The 19,908-nt window shown below is 35.7% G+C and overlaps 1 protein-coding gene across 9 annotated transcripts in view; it reads right to left on the reverse strand.

Annotated features, from left to right (window-relative positions):
• The window catches only part of DMXL2 (Dmx like 2), a 150,292-nt gene that overhangs the window by 27,988 nt on the left and 102,396 nt on the right, over window positions 1-19,908 (reverse strand). For 7 of the 9 annotated variants that reach the window (XM_021694059.1, XM_044918220.1, XM_044918221.1 and 4 more), the window contains 6 exons: window positions 17,116-18,792; window positions 14,053-14,163; window positions 9,335-9,504; window positions 5,825-5,922; window positions 5,235-5,400; window positions 3,291-3,555 (listed from right to left, as the gene is read on the reverse strand). In XM_021694059.1, the coding sequence (XP_021549734.1) occupies window positions 3,291-3,555; window positions 5,235-5,400; window positions 5,825-5,922; window positions 9,335-9,504; window positions 14,053-14,163; window positions 17,116-18,792 (2,487 nt within the window). The remainder of the gene's footprint in view (window positions 1-3,290; window positions 3,556-5,234; window positions 5,401-5,824; window positions 5,923-9,334; window positions 9,505-14,052; window positions 14,164-17,115; window positions 18,793-19,908) is intronic. The other 2 variants (XM_021694061.1, XM_044918224.1) reach the window with 2 other exon arrangements.

Raw genomic sequence — 19,908 nt, forward strand, 5'->3', positions numbered from 1 at the left:
AAGTAATCTGGCTGCACACCCTTACTGGGATATACGTAAAAACAAAAATAACTACTCCCCCACAAAAAAAGCTTAAACTGTTCTCAGTAATCATGTTGCTGTGAAAAATTTTTGCATCATTATTCTGAAGCTATCATTACATATAAAATAACAAATATGTTAAGGCTATAAGAATTCAACCTTTTCATTATAAGACACAAATACGAAATCTAAAAAGAAATCTATAATCTATATTGAATTAAAAATTTCAGTGTGAATTCATGAATTCTCAGGTAAAATATATCCTAGCTCCATTCATTAAAACAGCCTAGACACAATGGCCAAACCAATAGCAAATGAGGATCCCTATGCCCAGGCTGTAGTCTCTATTACTCCCCATTAAAAGGAACCAGGATTCTTTGGAAGGATGGCCATTTCCCGGCCTGGGACATGAATTGTACAAGAGGAGCCTGAATCATCATGTCATAACAGAAAGCAAAGCTATCAAGGAATAATATCAAAAAGATGTGAGAACTTGTAGAGGCTCCCACTGGTTAAAAATGAGATAATCTGAACATCCATAATAACCTACAATGGATTCGAACACAAATCTACCTATATTTGAGTTCAAGTAACTCAAATAAATATAAAATCTAATTAGTTGCCTTGGTAGTATGTTAGTGAACTAAACTACTATTTTGAAAACTGGTAAAGAGAAAGAATCAAACATTTATGTTCCCTTCACTATGTATACTGCTGGATTTCAGAGTAATCAAACAGCGAAGGGAGACTGTACTTCTAGAAAAGTATTCCAACTCATAAAGGAAGAATAAAATGACACAATTAGAATATCATCACTTTACAAACATTAATGAAATAAAGGATTTTGCAGTGATCACTGATGGCTGTTAATAAAACAAAAGCAAAACAAGAAAACAATATGCATTCCCTGAAAGAAGTACTCCACGCTACCATAAAATATTTCTGCCAAAAATCCAATAAAACATCTAGAATCTTAATTGCCAATTTATAGGAAATATAGAGAACATGGGGGAAAAACACATGAAGTGACATAAAAGGGACAAAACAAACAAATTCTAAAAAGTGAGAAGCCACAAAGTAAACAATCTGACTTCTTTAACAAATATATTACAAGGGACAAGAAAAAGGAAGAAGGAAAAACTGTGGATCAAAGTAGACAAAAGAGGGCACCTGGGTGGCTCCGTCGGTGAAGGTCATGATCCCAGGGTCCTGGGATTGAGTCTGTTTCTCCTTCTACCCCTCCCCGCTGCTTGTGCTCTCTCTCTCTCTCTCTCTCAAATAAATCAATAAAATCTTTAAAAAAAATAAATAAATAAAGTAGACAAAAGAGGCACCTCAACAAATCATAACATATATGCCTCATCTGAATCTTGACTCAAACAAATTGCATAAGATTTTATGACACAACCAGGAAAATCTGAACACTGCCCATTGCATGATTACTAATCAAATTTCGTTACAGTGATACGTGTTGTGTTTAAGAGTCCTTACTTTTTGGAGATTCATTGCAAAATATTTACAAAAGAAATGATATGCTGGAATGTGCTTCAAAATAAATCTACATTGAGATTGGGAAGAGGTAAAAAGAATGGTGTATATATGACACAAAGTTGGTTTAAGTTGATAACTACTGAAGCCGGGTGATGGATTCAGAGACTTTCAATATATTATTCACTCTTTTATATATATTTGCAGTTTCCACAACTGGAAAAACTAGTTTTTAAAAATTAACCTAGAAAACATTAAGAAATAAAAAGAACCTTCCTTCTATAAAAATGTGCACATTTTATTAAAATCACCTGGGAAAATCAGATACTTATTTTCCTTCTAAAGGTTTTACTTCCTTTCCTTTAAAATTTTTAACATTATTTATTAAAATATTTCTTCTTTATAAAGAATGTAAAAATGGGTCCCTAATCTCTTTATCCATGAAAGTTTTTTTTTGCATTTAAAAATAATACATAACAAAAAAATTTTTCAAGTTTTTATTTAAATTCTAGTTAACATATAGGGTAATATTGGTTTCAGGAATACAATTCAGTGATTCATCACTTACATATAATACCCAGTGCTTATCACAAGTGCCCTCCAAGTGTTAATACTCATCACCCAATTATAACTACAGCAAGGACAAAATGCAAAGTAAAAGCTTGGATCTCCCCACACCTATTCCCCAAAGGTAACCAGTAACCAGTCTTCAGTTTTTTTTTTTTTTTTTTTTGGGAGAGGGGGAGAAAGAAATGAGGGAGGGTGGGGGGGGGGGCAGAGAATGTTAAGTTGTCTCCACACCCAGCACTGAGCCCAGCACAGGGTTTGATCCCTCAACCCCAAGGTCACAATCTGAGCCAAAATCAAGAGCTGGAGACTTAACTGACTGAGCCACCCAAACGCACCTGTATTCAGTTTCTTTTGATTTGTTCCAGAAAACAACAAAGGGAGAGGAAGAAGGAGACTAGACCCAGTAGGTAAACGCACACACATGTTTGTGACATGCATATGTAAATAAAATGCAAGAATCACATTGTTCTGTATCTTACTTGTTTCACTTAATAATACAGCACATATTAACACACTGATCTCCTCATTTTCTAATGGCACACTATTTCTGTAGTATGGATATACTAGAATTCATTTAACTATTCTATTGACAAACACTTAGAATGTTCCATTTTCTAAAAATTATGGCAAAGAGTGCTAATAAATGCCCTCCAGACCCTTTTAAAATATCTGAATTATTTGGGATAACTAGAAGTAAAGAAAGCTTATCACACAAGAATAAAGGTCCATGCACTAAACCAGTGTGTGCAACAGCCAAAATTCCTACTTAAAAAACAAAACAAAACAAAAAAACACTGGCTGTATGATTATATGGAAAGAGCTATACAATGTGTAAATGTTATGTATGCTTCAGTTTAATATAATTGGTTTTTGTTTTGTATTTTTTCCTAAATAAACATAAGTTCAGAAACAGCCTTCCTTTTTTATTTTATTATGTTATGTTAGTCACCATACAATACATCATTAGTTTTTGATGTAGTGATCCACGATTCATTGTTTTCATATAACACCCAGTGCTCCACGCAGTACGTGCCCTCCTTAATACCCATCACCGGGCTAATGGCCTTCTTTTAAGAAAGAAAAAGAGGGGCACTTGGCTGGCTCAGCCAGTGGAGCGTATGACTCTTTTTGTACGTTTAAGCCCTACCCTGGGTGTAGAAATCACTTAAAAATAAAATCTTAAAAGAGAGAGAAACCCACAAATGTCCTACCTTGATGTTCATCATCCTCCTTTGGTGTTTGTTCCAATAATGTGTCCAAAGCTCGGTTATAATCTTTCATTACCCAATAGGCAAGACTACGCAGGAAAGGATCAGGATGTAATCTTTTGCAATCAAATCCTGAGCCATCCTTTTGGCAGCCCAGAATCTTCTGCTTTAGGATGGATATATAAGTGGATGAAGTCTCAAATTCAGATTCATATAAACGGGCAATAACCATGGCTAGCTGAATATCTTCCATTTTTTCAAGACATACCTATAAATATTAAGAAATACTTATTTAATGATAATTACTTAGAGAGATGAAATATTCCACTGATACCCTGAAATCTACCATTTATATTCTCATAGTGGTGAGGGTGTCCAGAGGTTGAGACGGTAAGTCAAGCAAATGACTGCTTGATAGGAGATTAAGGAATAGCAAGAAGAATAAGAAACTAGAACTTAGCAGCTTCTGGCCTAGAAAGATCATTTATAAAATAAGCATAAGACAAATATCAACATCACCTCAGACTTAGGTCAATTTAAATTAATAATATTCATTTTAAATTAAATATACTTACGACATTTGAATTTGTATATATCAGTTCCTTTTAATTCCCAAATACATTTCCACATAAACATAACTACTACTATTTTAAAAGAACCTTCTAATTAAATAACAACGTATGAAATAAAGTCACATATTCTATTTCTACTCTCTGTAAGTTTATATTCTAATGTAATTACTCATATAGAGAATTTGACGTCATTCACGCAATAAAAGCCTCTCTCAATCAACATTTTTCTTCTTCTCCTGATTATCTTCTAGGTTAAGCTTCCCATTTCAAAATCATAAATATTTGTTATTTTAAAAAATCATACACCAGAGATAATTTTGAAAATATGACTAATTCTAAATGTAGAGAATTTCTTTTTGTTGGATATTTCCTATTTCTTCTAAAATGTATTATTTCCAATTATTTCTATTATTCCTTCACTGGTTTGGATTGTTCATAATGACAGTAAGTATCGAGGAGGAAGATCTCATAAACAGTAACATTCATAATTTCTCTCGTTTTTTAAAGATTTATTTATTTATGAGAGAGAACAAGCGAGCCGGGGTGGGGGTGTCAGAGGGAGAAGGAGAGAGAGAATCTCAGGCCAACTCTCTGTTGAGCATGGAGCCTAACGCAGGGATCCATCTCAGGACTTGAGATCATGACCTGAACCTAAATCAAGAGTTGGACGTTCAACCGACTTAGCCACCCAGGTGTCCCCATAGTTTCTCTCTTAATCAGCTGCCAGGCGTATATATCAAAAAATGCAAAGTTTTACCTCTTCATTCATTTCCAATACCTAAGACAACTATATTACAAAACAATACAAATAGCAATTTCAGTTCCTTATCTATGAATTTCATTTAGAAAAAAAGAACTTAAAGCAGCTGTCTACTCCAGAGAAGGAGGTTGTGACCTACACACACTTCAAATAGTTCAGAATCATAAGATGGCTAGGAAGAAAATACTCATAAGCCATTTTTTGCCATTTTTTGATACATATATACTTGAAATGCAATATTCCCTATAGAAAAGTTTTGGTTTATGTTTCACACCTGAATTGATTTATAATTTCGTTTATCACCACACCACTATTTAAGTTCAGTGACCTCTGTAGTTATTCTCTGTCCTTATAAACATAGGACAGAAAATTACAGTCTAACTGAACATAATTAAAAAAAGGCAATTCAGTATGTAGAATTATGTTGTAATGAACTTTACAAATCTGTAACCTAATTTACTGCATACAAGTTTTCTGATTTAAAAAAATTTAATTTATAATGCAAGTAATAAATTTCAGTATTACAAACTGAAAAAAAAAAAAGAAAATTACAGTCTACTCTACATTTTCAGGTTTTCAATCTCCTACAAGTATCTCACAGCTATTTTCTTGTACCTCTATGGCATCTTTCAATGAACCAGCTAACAGGAAAAAAGCAGCAGATTGTTCAAAGCGTTGTTTTCCAAGTAAAGAGAAAGCATTTTTCAAAGCGGCTTTACGCCATCTATCTTCATTAAAGTTGTGGCTGAAAAATGTTGTCATCTTTTCATCATGCTGTGACCTGGGAACCAGAACACAAGTATCAGTGGTTAAGGGAAATCTAAAATATTGTGAACTCTTTGCAGAATATGTGAAAATAACCTCAAACATCCATCTGAAATAATAACTTCAGTGATAGGTATCTGTTATCAAGCTTCTCTTCACTTCTAATAAGGAAAGCTCAAAGTCCCTGTATATACATAAACAGGACACATTGTTTACTTTTCAAAGTGCTTTTATCAGCTTTTTTTTTAACAACATCCCACCCTTTAGGTTAAGCTGAACCAATATTATACCCATTTTTTGCAGATAAAGGAACCAAGATACAAAAAAGTAAGCTGATCTGATCACACTCATATATCTAAGTGCTTTCAAAAGCATTAGCATCAGATTTGCAGTACAATCTTCATTCTGCTAAATTCACGTTCATTGTTGAGGCAATTTACCTAAACAGACCCCACACTACTGCTTTCTTCTTCATTGAAAGGTAGAATAACGCAGAATCCAAGGCATCATTGTTCCTCTGAAAAGATGCTTTGGCAACCTAAATGGTAAATAAAATATTCTATTAAATTAACTATTTGATAAAAGAATTACAACCAATTAACCAACAATTAATGCTTCCCTGCTCTTACATGGCTGATGGTAACCATGGAGATGAGAAAAGTTGGCTCTATTCCATGATCTCCAGTAGCTTATAATATATGCTCTGAGAGACAACCATTTGTACTCCAGTAATTATAATAAAAATAATAATAGCAACTAGCAATTTTACTGATTATTTCCGTGTACTAGGCACCAGTCTAAGTGCCTTTTATTTATCTTATTACATCCACAATCCATGAGGATTATCCCCATTTTACATAGGCAGCAACGGAGACACAGAGAGGTTAAGTGAACTGCCTAATGTCACACAGTAAGGAGTGGAAAAGGTATTAGAACCCAGGTAGTAATAAAACTGTCACCCATACAAAAACAAGAAACAAGGCAGAATATTCAATAGATGTGACCTTTTCCTTGAAAATTACATGTTACATTTCTTTTTTTTTAAGATTTTATTTATTTATTTGACAGAGAGAGACACAGTGAGAGAGGGAATACAAGCAGGGGGAGTGGGAGAGGGAGAAGCAGGCTTCCTGCAGAGTAGGGAGCCTGATGCGGGCCTTGATCCCAGGACCCTGGGATCATGACCTGAGCCGAAGGCAGACGCTTAATGACTGAACCATCCAGGTGCCCCAAATGTTACATTTCTTAATGTTTTGTAAAAGCTAAAATGCTAACTTCCATAGTTGATGTGATTTCACAATTTAAAGCTCTCTCAACTCATACTGATACAGACATCTGTGAATAAATATCAACTGTATATACACACATTTACTACAGACAAAAATAAGTGCTCTGGTGTTTTTTAAACGTACTTTAAAAAAAAAAAAAAAACACATTCTTTTTTGGTATTTTTCCAATCAAATTTTGACAATTCTAAAGGACTGACAGACACCCTCTTTCTGGCATGTAATTCAAATACAGAAGGTTGAATCTCCATTATTTTCAAGAGCTTATAAATTTCAGTTCTTAGAAATTCCATGAAAAAGAGTCTTAATGAGCACATGACTGATAATCTCCTCGGAGCTTACAGCCAAAGTTGCTGAATTCATGCAGAACTAATCAACTCAGGATTAAGTTTAAAAATTAAGCCAGTAACATTATTGTACATAATTATATTATTTTGAACACAATTACTATACAGACCACATCTTAATTTTTCAGAGACACTTAGATAAGTTCTGCAAATCACTAAGTTGAGAAATATAACAATAAAAAACAACAGCCGTTTTATTAGCTCACATTGACTGATGGTGAAGCAAGAAACTACCAAGGCATGGGAGAGGCAGAAATTGCATCACGAAAATGTTGTATTCTCAATACTTATTTTTCTTCTCCCTTTTTAGTATTTTCTCTGACTTCATTTAACTCAGTATTTTGATGTTTAATAATTTTTAGAGAAATTTTTATTCATTTTTAGCTTATACATCTCAAGGCAAAAAATTCACATACCCCTTTGATGCAATTTTAAGAGATACATTTCTTGTGGAAATAAATCATATGTAAATATCAGAAATAATTATATGACAAAACTGATTGTTGACAAGAAATTAAAGAGATCTTTGTAGACAACATCTGAAACATTTCAGAGAATATATGTCTTCTTTTTTCCATTGTTTTAGAATATAAAAATTTAATGTAGATACTGTGTTATTTACATACTATAACAATTAACTTTCCCTATACACCAGAAACTACATTACTTGGTTGGTGTGAGAATAAATTCCTTCTTACATTTGTGCCTATTTTGAGGAGAGAAACACTGATTATCTTATTGGCAACTTTACATGTACAGGAAAATAACATTTCTGTGTTTCAATTTCAAACTGATCTGAGGGCCACGATGAACACAAGAATCTCAGGATACTAACTGAGATGAAGATGGCGCATCCCTAACCACCCTCAACCTACCAAATGAAAATACACCTGGGGGATATACATTTTAAATAAGTTTGCCTGGTGATTCTTCCGTCACTAAAATTTGATGACTACTACTGTAGAGGAATGAATTCCTCTTGGGAGAAATAAATCTATACTTCACAAATGTAGTATCATTAATTGTACTTGTGGGAATTTCAATGAGCTCCTACAAGTAAACAATATGAGAATTCCACCTTTCTAACCCCAGTAGAGTAGAAAGGGCAGAGACTCAGTCTAACACTTAACTTGGAGCTTGGGCGGGTTACCTAACCTCTCTAGCCCTAGTCCATCAGGTAGAAATGGAGATGGTAATGCAGGGCTCATAGGATGATTTTTTTTCCCAAAGGTTTTACTTATTTATTTGACAGAGAGAGAAAGAGAGCACAAGCAGGGTGAGAGGCAGGCAGAGGGAGAAGTAGGCTCCCCGCTGAGCAGGGAGCCTGATGTGGGGCTCGATCCCAGGACTCTGGGATCATGACCTGAGCCGAAAGCAGATGCTTAACCGATTGAGCCACCCAGGTGCCCCCAATAAGATGATTATATGCAATAATTTATGAAAAGCAACCAGCACCAACCTGGCACACAGCAGGTGCTCAATAATGGTTTGTTTCTGCAACACTGAAAGAACTTTCAGCTTCCAGTAACAATTGAACAATTTTTTTTCTTAAGGGAATCTACCAGAAAACAGATTCCAAAAGCCTGTCTTAAAAAATTTTATAGCGTGTTTAATTTGCTGCCACAGATACATTCTTCAAGTGCACAAAAAATCAAAACCTTTTATTGAATGGTATTTTAAGTGTACAAAGGAAGTTTGCTATTTATTAACCTAGCCATACAGAGAATCCTTTATATAAAAAGAACTTTTATATCTATAATGTACATACCTGATAAGAACTTAAGCTTGCTTTCTAATTTAGATTTTTGTGTTTTCTTTTGTAAATATTGTTATTGAAGTATAGTTGACATACAATGTTAAAATAGTTTTGGGTGTATAACAGTGATTTGACAATACTATACATTATGCAATGCTCACCATAGTAAGTGCTGTCACCATCTGTCACGATACAGTGTTATTACAATCTTACTGACTATATTCCCTGTGCTGTACTTTTCATATCCATGACAAACTTCCAGTTACTAAAAAAAAGATTTTGAATTTTCTCAAACTATGACACACCTCAACTGAGAGCAGAAAATAAGCAATTCCATAAATATTATAAAGTCAGTATATATGCAAAAGGCAACTGATATACTACAAAAACATTTTATAAAGGTCAAGTTTTTGGAATCTCCAAAAATTTTTATTTAAGAAATTCTCAAGATCTCAAGATGTAAAAACTAATTCCCCACTACAGATTTTCTGGAAGATAATATCTTTTAAATAATATCTTTAAGATTTTTTTTAACTTAAGCATCCAATTAAGTAAAATTACCTTTTCAATGCATCTTCGAAGAGTGTTAATATTCCTGACCCACCAACCTATTCCCATAGCTCTTAACTCAGACCACTGAGGGTCCCCTCTCTGAATTGCCGGAATCATATTAATCAGTTCTTCTTCAGCCTCAGAATGAAAAGCCCAGGCAAAATGGCAGGTAGACACACCTAAATTAGAAATACAAAATAATAACCTTCAGAACTATGTCAAAAAAAGACCAAAAATAATTTTTCACATAGTCATGTAATTATTCATTCATTCTGGAAAGAACTTTCAAGCAGAAAAAACAGGGTAAAAGGACGTCTTTCATCATTCGGGATTTTACACTATAAACTTTTAAATATAAGAGCAATGGCAGAATACATAAAGCCAAAAATATCTTTTTTCCAAAGTATTTGCTTTTTTTCTCTGCAAAAATAAGGACACTAAAACTTAATCACTGGAAAGATATTTGAACATCGAGTCATTTATATGTACACACACCAAACTTATCAACAGTGAAAGCTCTGGTCAAGTCAAAATATCTTGGTCTGTGTCCTTGGGTGTTTTTTCACAGCAAGCCACTTGCTTGCAGACCACATCCTTTAGCACTGAATACTGAAAACTGCCCCATTCGTCCCTCTGGCCAAGGAGCTAAATATCATTTCACAGTAAGGTCTCACCTTCAAGACAGTTGCAGGGAATAACAACAGTCAGGAGATACATTCCTCTGCCTTCTGCACCCTGGTTAAAAGCAGCTTAAAGCTGCCTAATACTGATGGTATATGGCAAACTCTTTTTGTCCTGATAGAAGACTGACAGGGATCTAGGCTGTATTTAGAGGCAACACCATCAGACTTGGGAGTACAAGGGAGTTTATCAACAGTTTAACTACTGAGAACACTTTATTCCACTTAGAGCAGGTGAAGAGGAAACACAAGGGAAATGACGCACACAAATTGATGACAGATAGTGGGAAGCCAGGAAAAATTCCCAGAGCAGCCTAGAAAAGAAGTCAGACTGGTGAAAGTAGCCATCTGTAAGGACCCATTTTGGAGCTCATGTCTGAAGTCAACGAGAGTCACATTACAGCCCAGGCTTCTCAATGCTAGAAAACCATCAATGTTACTAAGTATAATTTTTTCATTGACAACTACTATATAGACTTCCAATATAGTTTAAAACTTTTCTAATCATTACTGCTTCACAATATTTCCTTTAAAAAGTATAAAAAGAAAAAACTATTATGACCATTTTTAATAATAATCTTAAATCTTTTAAATTTCCCATTGCTAACATTTATATACAACTGTGCTTGAAATCACAGCACACACACACAAAATCAATGCAACAAGCCTTTGACTTGTTGACACCATAAATTTACGGGAAAATGGTCAAAATTTAATAACACCAATTTGTAGTTTTTCAGAACCTAAAAGGCAGATTAATTTTTAAATCTCTGCCTGATTTGAGAAATAAACACTACAACAAATAACTGACACTTTGCTTTAGAAGTTGCTATTACATAGCAATGCACACAGTATACCTCTGCTAATAGCAAATTTATAATACAAAGAATGTAAAATATATTACATTTTATACCCTTAAATGAAATGTGATTAATTAAATTTTTGGTATGATTAAGTGGAAACAAAAAACACAGGGATGTCAGGGGAATTAGGTCCAGAAGGCAAAATTAAAAGAGCAGTGAATATATTTGGAAACCTAACTATTTCTGTTTATTTCAGTATAAGCATTGCATTATAAGTCATACACTCACAAGTAAAGCGGATGTTTCGGGAATATCTGCCAGAGAGTAATCCAGTAGATTTGCATACTTGTAGCGTACTGCCACACACCCTGATTTGAGATACAAGGATTTATATCAGCCCCCTATTTTACAGATTAAAAAATCATAACTACAGAGTTTAAGGTGACCTGCTCCATATCTTAATACCAAAAAAAACAAAAAAGAGGGCGCCTGGGTGGCTCAGTTGGTTAAGCGACTGCCTTCGGCTCAGGTCATGATCCTGGAGTCCCTGGATCGAGTCCCGCATCGGGCTCCCTGCTCGGCGGGGAGCCTGCTTCTCCCTCTGACCCTCCCCCCTCTCATGTGCTCTCTCTCATTCTCTCTCTCTCAAATAAATAAATAAAATCTTTAAAAAAAAAAGATATTAAGAAAAAAAAAGAACAGGGGCACCAACAGGTAGTTAGTTATTTATTTTTTGCCTACCAATAGCAGGCTATTCTTTGCAGTTTTTCTCTGTTCTTCTTAGCCTTTCTATCTGTATACTAACTACTAAGCTTTTTCCCTGAAAACTGTTCCTAAGATCTTCACCTATAATAGCAGTCACTTCTTATGTGCAGTGTTTTAACTGTATCAAAGGGAAAATGGAATTTTCAATTCCACAACTGTCATTAAGTGATTCAGTACCATGTGACTATCATTTAAAACTAAAATGTAAAAGAACCTCTAAATACCATTTTTTTAAACCTAATCAAATGGCACAGATTGTTTAAAATGATAATATCAGGTGTCGACAATGGGTTAAGTTCTGGAATCATCAAACACTGCTTCCGGGAATGTAAATGAGTACAGTGTTTCTGTCTGGGACATACTTATCAAGAGTTAAGAAATTTCACTCTTAAATACAGAGAACTGGTGATTGCCAGAGGGGAGGTGGGTGGGGGGATGGGTGAAACAGGACAGGGATTAAGAGCACTCTTATCTTGATGAACACTGAAAAATGTACAGAACTGATGATTCATTGTATTGTACAGCTGAAACTAACAGTGTATGTTAATTATACTTGAATAAAAAAAATACTAAGATACAGTTATATTCAGGATTTAGAATTTCGGCCTGGCAATACTATAAAGTGTTGACTGACGCATTAAAAATAAAAACAAACAACTACCCTAAACAAAAAAAAGAATTAAGAATTTTCAAGCCCTCTGATTCAGTAATTCCACTGCTGGAAAAGTAACATGAGGAAATAATCAGATATATATATATATATATATATATGAATATTTATATGCAGAGTTATAGGGTCATTCATTACAGTGATCAAATAGAAAAGAAAACCAGGAAAATTTGTCTCAAAAATAAAGGACTGGATAGATGAAATGTAGTTTAGAAACATGATAGAATATCAGACAGCTGTGTATCAAAGAACATTTATGAGGGTAAAGGGTAAGTGCTATGGGTAAGAACAACAAATTATAAAGTCTGGTATTCTAGTTCCTACAATACTAAAGCATTACTTATGGGGCTGTGTCCAGGATGCTGGTTTCAAAAGGAACATAGTCTAATGAAGACTGCACTGGGCTGGGATTCTAGTTCCAACCTCTATTAATAAATAGCCCTATATCTTGGGCAGGTCACTTTATAGTTTCAGTTTTTTATTTTTTTTTAAAGATTTTATTTATTTATTCATGAGAGACAGCAAGAGAGAGGGAGAGAGAGAGAGGCAGAGGGAGAAGCAGCCTCCCCGCAGAGCAGGGAGCCTGACTCAGGACTCGATCCCAGGATCCTGGTATCATGACCTGAGCCAAAGGCAGATGCTTAACCAACTGAGCTACCCAGGTGCCCCTACTTTGTTTTTTAATCTGTAAATTAGGGAGCTGACATAAATTCTTACATCTCAGATCAGGGTGTGTGGCAGTACGCTACAAGGATGCAAATTTACTGGATTATTATCTGGTAGATATTCCCGAAACATCAGCTTTACTTGTGAGTGTATGACTTATAATGCAGTGCTTATAAAATAAACATAAATAATAATACATAGGGCAAAATTCACATAATTTTTAAAGAAAAGATATTAGACATCAAAGAAATCCAGAGCCACATTTTTATGGCCTTAGGCATACCAGGTTTACTCCTAAACTAATATGGCTTTAGTGAGTAAAGTCTGAGAAACTGAGAGAGAAGAGCCAAAGTCACAGAATAGAGCTGGAAGAGGCACAGAAGAAGGGTAAGAGGGTACCATGTGACAAGAAGATATTTTTTTTTTTTTTAGATGCAGTGTTCCATGATTCATTGTTTGTGCATAACACCCAGTGCTCCATGCAGAATGTGCCTTCCCTAATACCCATCACCAGGCTAACCCATCCTCCCACCCCCCTCCCCTCTAGAACCCTCAGTTTGTTTTTCAGAGTTCATCATCTCTCATGGTTCGTCTCCCCCTCTGATTTCTCCCCCTTCATTCTTCCCCTCCTGCTATCTTCTTCTTTTTTTTTTTCTTAACATATATTGCATTATTTGTTTCAGAGGTACAGATCTGAGATTCAACAGTCTTGCACAATTCACAGCGCTTACCAGAGCACATACGCTCCCCAATGTCTATCACACAGTCGCCCCATCCCTCCCACCCCACCCCCCACTCTAGCAACCTTCAGTTTGTTTCCTGAGATTAAGAATTCCTTGTATCAGTGAGGTCATATGATACATGTCTGTCTCTTTTTGACTTATTTCGCTCAGCATAATACCCTCCAGTTCCAACCACGTCGTTGCAAATGGCAAGATTTCATTTCTTCGATGGCTGCATGATATTCCATTGTATATATACACCACATCTTCTTTATCCATTCATCTGACAAGAAGATCTTAAGGCTAATGATAAGTATGCATGTAATGACTTAGCTAATTCTTCTATCCAAATATAAATACAAATATTTCATTACAATATGAAATAAAAGTTGTGCAAAGCTTCAAACAAGGAGTTAAATACCTTGATGAAGTAGCTGTACTCGGTATAAAGGAGGCAGCGATGTCAGAAGGCACGTGTGCAAACGCATAGCTAGTAAGTATCTCAAACCACACTCGTCTAGTGTGTCTCTTCCTGCAAAGCAAACAAACCAATAAAAAATTAGGAAATAGGCATTAAATTCAATAATAACAATTTACACAAAATATGTGTTTGAGTGTATCCTTTGTCAACACTTGAATATCTTTATTAAAAATACATATCTTTCCAAAAATATTTATAAATACTAAAACTCCCAAATGAAAAATGCCTGGGGAAAATATAATTACCTATTAGTACAGGTAATAACAGTACTTACAGCTACTCATAATAAATGAAATCTTGAAATACAATAAAATATACATTAACTATAGTAAGCTAGGTACAAACGTAAGAAGCATTTCCTACGTGAAGTCAGATGAGATTTAAAAGACAGGAGTTACATATCTAAAATGAAATCACTTATTTATTATCATTATTATTAATTAAAAAGGTAGTATTTTCTAGTCTGGTTAGCTCAACTGATATATAGTACTATGAAAGATTTAAAATCCGATTCCCTAGGCTAGTTTTACAAAGCTAAGGTTGACCCTTAACCTAATTTCACAATATTACTCCTATTTAAAAGTTGCACAAAGGTATGAAAGTGTGGTGAGTTTAATTAAAATTATAGCCACTGTTGGAGAAAAGCAACACAAAAGTATGAACAGCACCCAGACCAGTATGTGCCACTTAGGAAGTACTAAGAATGTTGAATCAAATAATATTTTCTAGAAGAAAATAAAATGTTTTAAATTCTCAAAGTTCAAGTTCCAGCTCTACTTCCCATTAGCTATCTTCATTCATCCATTCGTTCATTTATCTATTCAACAAATCGAGCATCTACTACATGTGAGGCACAGTTTAGGTGCTGGGGATTTGGTGGTAAATAAGACAAAATCTCTCCTCTCACAGTGCTTACATTTTAGGAGACAAAAACAAACAACAAAGAAACAAACAATGTGTCTGGTGGCAAGTAATGCTATAGAGAGAAATAAAAAGCAGGCTTGACAGAAAGAGAGTACTGGAGCAAGAGTGTTCTATTTTATATAGTATAGCCAGGGAAGAACTTTCCAAGAAGATGACGTTTCAGCAGAAACCTGAGGAGATAAGGGAATGAGCTGGGCATAAATTTGGAAAATGAGCATTCCACACAGGGGAAACAAAATGTGCAAAGACTGTGAGACAGGACTGTGTCTATCATCTTCCTGGGACACAAGGAGGCCAATGTAATAGAGTGAAAATGAACGCAGGTCACACGGGGCCTTGTGGACCTCTGTAAGGATCTGGCTTCTATTCTAAAGTGAGATAGCAAGCCACTGGTGTATGCTGAGCAGAGGAGAGATTAAATGTGATTAATCGCTGGTTCCTACGTGGAAAACAGACTGAGGTGACAAGAATGAAGCAGTTTTGGAGACTTTGTCGATAACCAGGCCAGAGGGGACAGTGACTTGGACCAAAGTGGTAACAGGAGAAGTGGTGAGAAATCACTGGATCCTGAATATAGGAGAACTGGCAGCATTTGTCTATAAAGACTGGATATGGGGTGTAAGTGAAAGGAGAGTCAGGAATACCTTTAATTCCACTGGGGAGAATTCATTTACTTAGAATCCATTTACTGAGATGTGCAACATACTTAAACTCTGAGCTTCAGTTTCCCACCTGTGAAATGGACACATTAATTCCTGCCTTAGCTACATCACGAAAGGGCACTGTGACTAGGATGAGCCATTTCGATACTGCCCAGCCAATCACACAGTTCTGAATCAGAAGTTTAGGCTATTTTTTCCATGGATTGTGGCCTATTTTCTTAATATCCTAGAGTAAAAACGCTAAAGTTTCCAACAAAGGCTTAAGACTATTCTGGGGAGAATCTTGCTCTATTGCACACAACACCTCATAATCATTAGGATTTGTTTTAATTAACATGTTTAGAAAATAGTTCACAGGCAAAAGCTTCTAAGGTCTCTAGTTATTTTAATCTACAAAGAGAAAACTTTGGGGATATATTGTAAGGAGATAAACCTGTGTGAAGAGATATATTCCAGGTAGCTTTGAAGAACAGTCTTTTTTCCTCAAATTTGGAGGTCTTGTGAAACAGTAAGAGTACAGGCTGGGAGGCAATGATATATCCACATATGAACCCCAGTTCTGCCATTTACTATGTGTGTGACCTTATATGTCACTTAATCTCCCTAAGGATCAATGTCTTCATCTATAAAATTTAGTATAATAATAGCTACCTACCAGAAGATTGCTGTGATAATTAAGTATGATAAAGTACATAAAGTGCCTGGCACATAGCAACTGTTCACTCCTCCACAATGTTTACTGAATGAATGAATGATCAATAATTTTCAGTCTCCTTGGCTAATGCCATCATTTACAATCAACACCATTACCTTCAACTATCTGCATAAAAGAGTGGGATCTAGTTTCAGGAGACAGCCAAAAATGTTCTGGTTACAGAGCAAATTAATCAAGACACACATTAGAGTGAAGTGTATTAAAACCTGTTTCTCAAGAGACGTTTCAGAGAAAATTAGGTAATTGTAAAAAAAAAAAAATATTTATACCTAGAAAAGGGAAGATGAACAAGTTGAGTTCATGAGGTCCCTATGAGCCTCACAGTTCAATAGTAAAATTATCAAATGGGCCATTATTATTACTAAAAGTAAAATAAAAATTAAAATAAGCCATAGGAGTCAATATGTTTGAAAAAACAAGACGACATAGATCTAAAATGACACAAAGCTTTCAGTGTAAAAACTCATGTGAGAATGCACACAGATATCACAAATCCATGAAGTCATGTGCGCAAGTCATAGCCTACCCCAACTGTCTTTTCTTTCACAATTAATCATATTATGTAACAGTAACTGTCTACTAGAGAGGTCTTGTCACTGCAAGGTTTAAAGAAAGACTGCAATTTAGTATGTGAGTCATTATATACATTATACAAATGACTCTATTCATGGTAACTTTGTAAATTTTAGGGAGAATATTTACCTGAATAAGTCTTATCTCTGTTTTCATCAAGCTCCGTACTGGTGGTAGCCACCGTATCAGCCAAAGCTACCAGGAACATCTGCTCCAAACGGGTAAGGCCTGGTAGACTTGAGTGCATAAGATGGCTTGAAAGTACCCTAGCATGTTCTTGGCCAAAGTAAGCGGGTCCATACTGAGAAAGATTTATTACTTTTGACTTGTTTTCCCTCTGTTCTGGCTCTAAATCTATATCATCTGTTGTTATATCCTGGATTTGGAACAGCTCTGAATACTGATCTTCTGGTTCACGTTTGGTATGATCTTCATAGCTCTGGGGTATTTTTGTACTTTCTTCTGAAATTCTGTAGGTTGTGTCTTGATCTGCAGCAAGCAGTGCATATAGTGGCAGCGGAGGAATAGAATCTATCTCAGTATAATCTCGAGTACCATCCTTTCCTATGGTGACGGTATCCTTCGCCGTGCTGCCACTTACGCTAATGGTTCGGGAAAGATGTCGCTTAGTCCCTTCTCCAGCATCAGCATCTCTAACTATTGCAACTTCACCTGCAATGCATTTTACTAAATGAGAGAGAATAGCTTTAGCCCTTCGAACTTTCCCTAAATCCATCAATTCTAACAGCTGAGTTGGATGATACTGTGGGAGAGTAGGGGAAAGTACATGTGCGGCCTCAAATAAGCCGCCATCCTGAACTACAGTTGGTGAACAAAAAACATCATCAGCAATAGCTGTGCCTTCAACAATACTTTTTCTTGACAACATATTGGATTTAAAGGCAGAATGATCTTGTATTGCTGTCTCTTCTGCATCAGGACTATCAGCTTCAATGTCTCCAAATTTGACAGCGTGCTTCCACTGTGCATACACGTGCATTTCACAATCCATTCCTACCACCAATATCCCATCTCTCACCCAGGAGAGAGAAACAGGCAGCGAAGGTGTACCATCAACAGAAGACACCAAGTCGATAGATCTAAGAAGAACCCATCTTGACCTAACTCCTTGCTTGATACTACCACCTAGTGGTAAAGTAATGACAGCTACTCCATCCTTACTATTGATTTGCTCAGTCACAATTCCCGAAAGCCGCCCGTACATGAAGATATTAGCACCAACCCCCACTGTGAGAATGTGGGAGCCATCTTCTTTTGATACCCAGTCCAAATGTACTAAATGTTTGATATTTGGAATAAGGTATCTATCCTTGCTCAAAAGTGCATCTGATTTACTGTACACAAACAGATTACTGTCAACACTGACCCTTGAATCAAGTACACTCCCAACCTTGATCAAATCATCAAGATGAATTGTTTGTTCTAAAACCCATTCTGATCCTCCTGTAGATTCACATTCAAAGATGCAAACATGCATGGAAAATTCTTTAGAAACAAAACCATTGTGGTGGACTGGTTGTTTGTAAGCCACGGCAAGGCGACCCGTGTAGGAACAGCTAACAGCAACTGGTCTTCCCACAATGTTCACTGTACTGCTGTTATCTTCTCCTTCATCATTCATCAAGGGCCATCTCCTCCAATGGTAAGTTTCCCTCTCATCACTTTTGCATTGTAGGTTGGCTTCCATACTACACTTCCAGAAGCGTACTTTATTATCAGAACAAGTTGTAACCACTAAATAAGGTGCAAGGCACACCGGATAAATTGAAGAAGAACTCAGATGACCTTAAAAAAGAAAAAGCAGATAGTCATGATAATAGAACCACAAAATAAAATGCTAGTAATCAAGTTCTACAATGTGATAAATATAAAGCCACTATAAGCTTCTTCATTATAATTCTGCAAATCCCCCTTAACTAGTGCTTTACACTAAACATCCATTGGCCAATATATCTATACAAGTCTTGAACAGCCCACTGGTGAAATGAAAATATGCAATAATAATCACTTAATTAGTTTTTAGGTGATTAAGTTTAAATGAGGTGAATATTCCATTAAAATAAAACTCAAACACAATAAAACAAGTCAACCTGTTATCACTAAATCTGTTACCTGCTATAATTTATATAGGCCTTCACTACATGCCTCGCTGGACTTTCAGTCTCCGCTTGTTTTCACTTTCATCAGAGATGCTTAAGCCATCACTACAGTTTCCCATTCAAATGCCCCTAACCTGGCCCCTGAATAACCCAAACCCTAAATCTGCCCCTACCAACAAAATGTTTTCAGACAGCTAAACAGACTGCTAGATCTCACCATTTCTACTAAGGTTAATTCGAACTCTCAACATTGAACCAGAATCCTCATATTTAATCCTGACTGCCAAAGACCAACAATGCCCATCCACTGTCAACTATAACGTGAGGAGTAACAGTGATTAGGACTGGGGTCAGAAGACCTGGATTCAAGTTCTAGTCCATCAATAACTCTGAAACGCTGGGAAAGCCACTTCAACATCTGAGCCTTTTCCATCTAAATATTAGGGGTCATGTTATGACTTCCCTTGGAATGTTACTGTCAAGTAACATATTTACAAGCATTTTACAAAGCCTCTGCAAAATATAATTTATTATATTACCAATTCCGATAAACTTGTGTATACCCCAAACTTTCCAAACACTTTGAAAGACTAAAAACTGGCCCAGGTTTGCACCTGCCACAAAAGCCCAGAGTAAACCGTTAATGTGATCTTTCCAACTCTGAATTCAAACCTATCTTATGGATGAAAAAAGAACCTTCATACTCAAAATCATTCACCAGTAATTAGAACAGTCTTGAACCTCCAATTTCACTTCCCAAAAATACTATTCTGGGAACTCTTTAATTATAGTTCTACAAGTG

This window comes from Neomonachus schauinslandi, chromosome 9, assembly GCF_002201575.2.
Source record: "Neomonachus schauinslandi chromosome 9, ASM220157v2, whole genome shotgun sequence".
Taxonomy (NCBI): domain Eukaryota; kingdom Metazoa; phylum Chordata; class Mammalia; order Carnivora; family Phocidae; genus Neomonachus; species Neomonachus schauinslandi.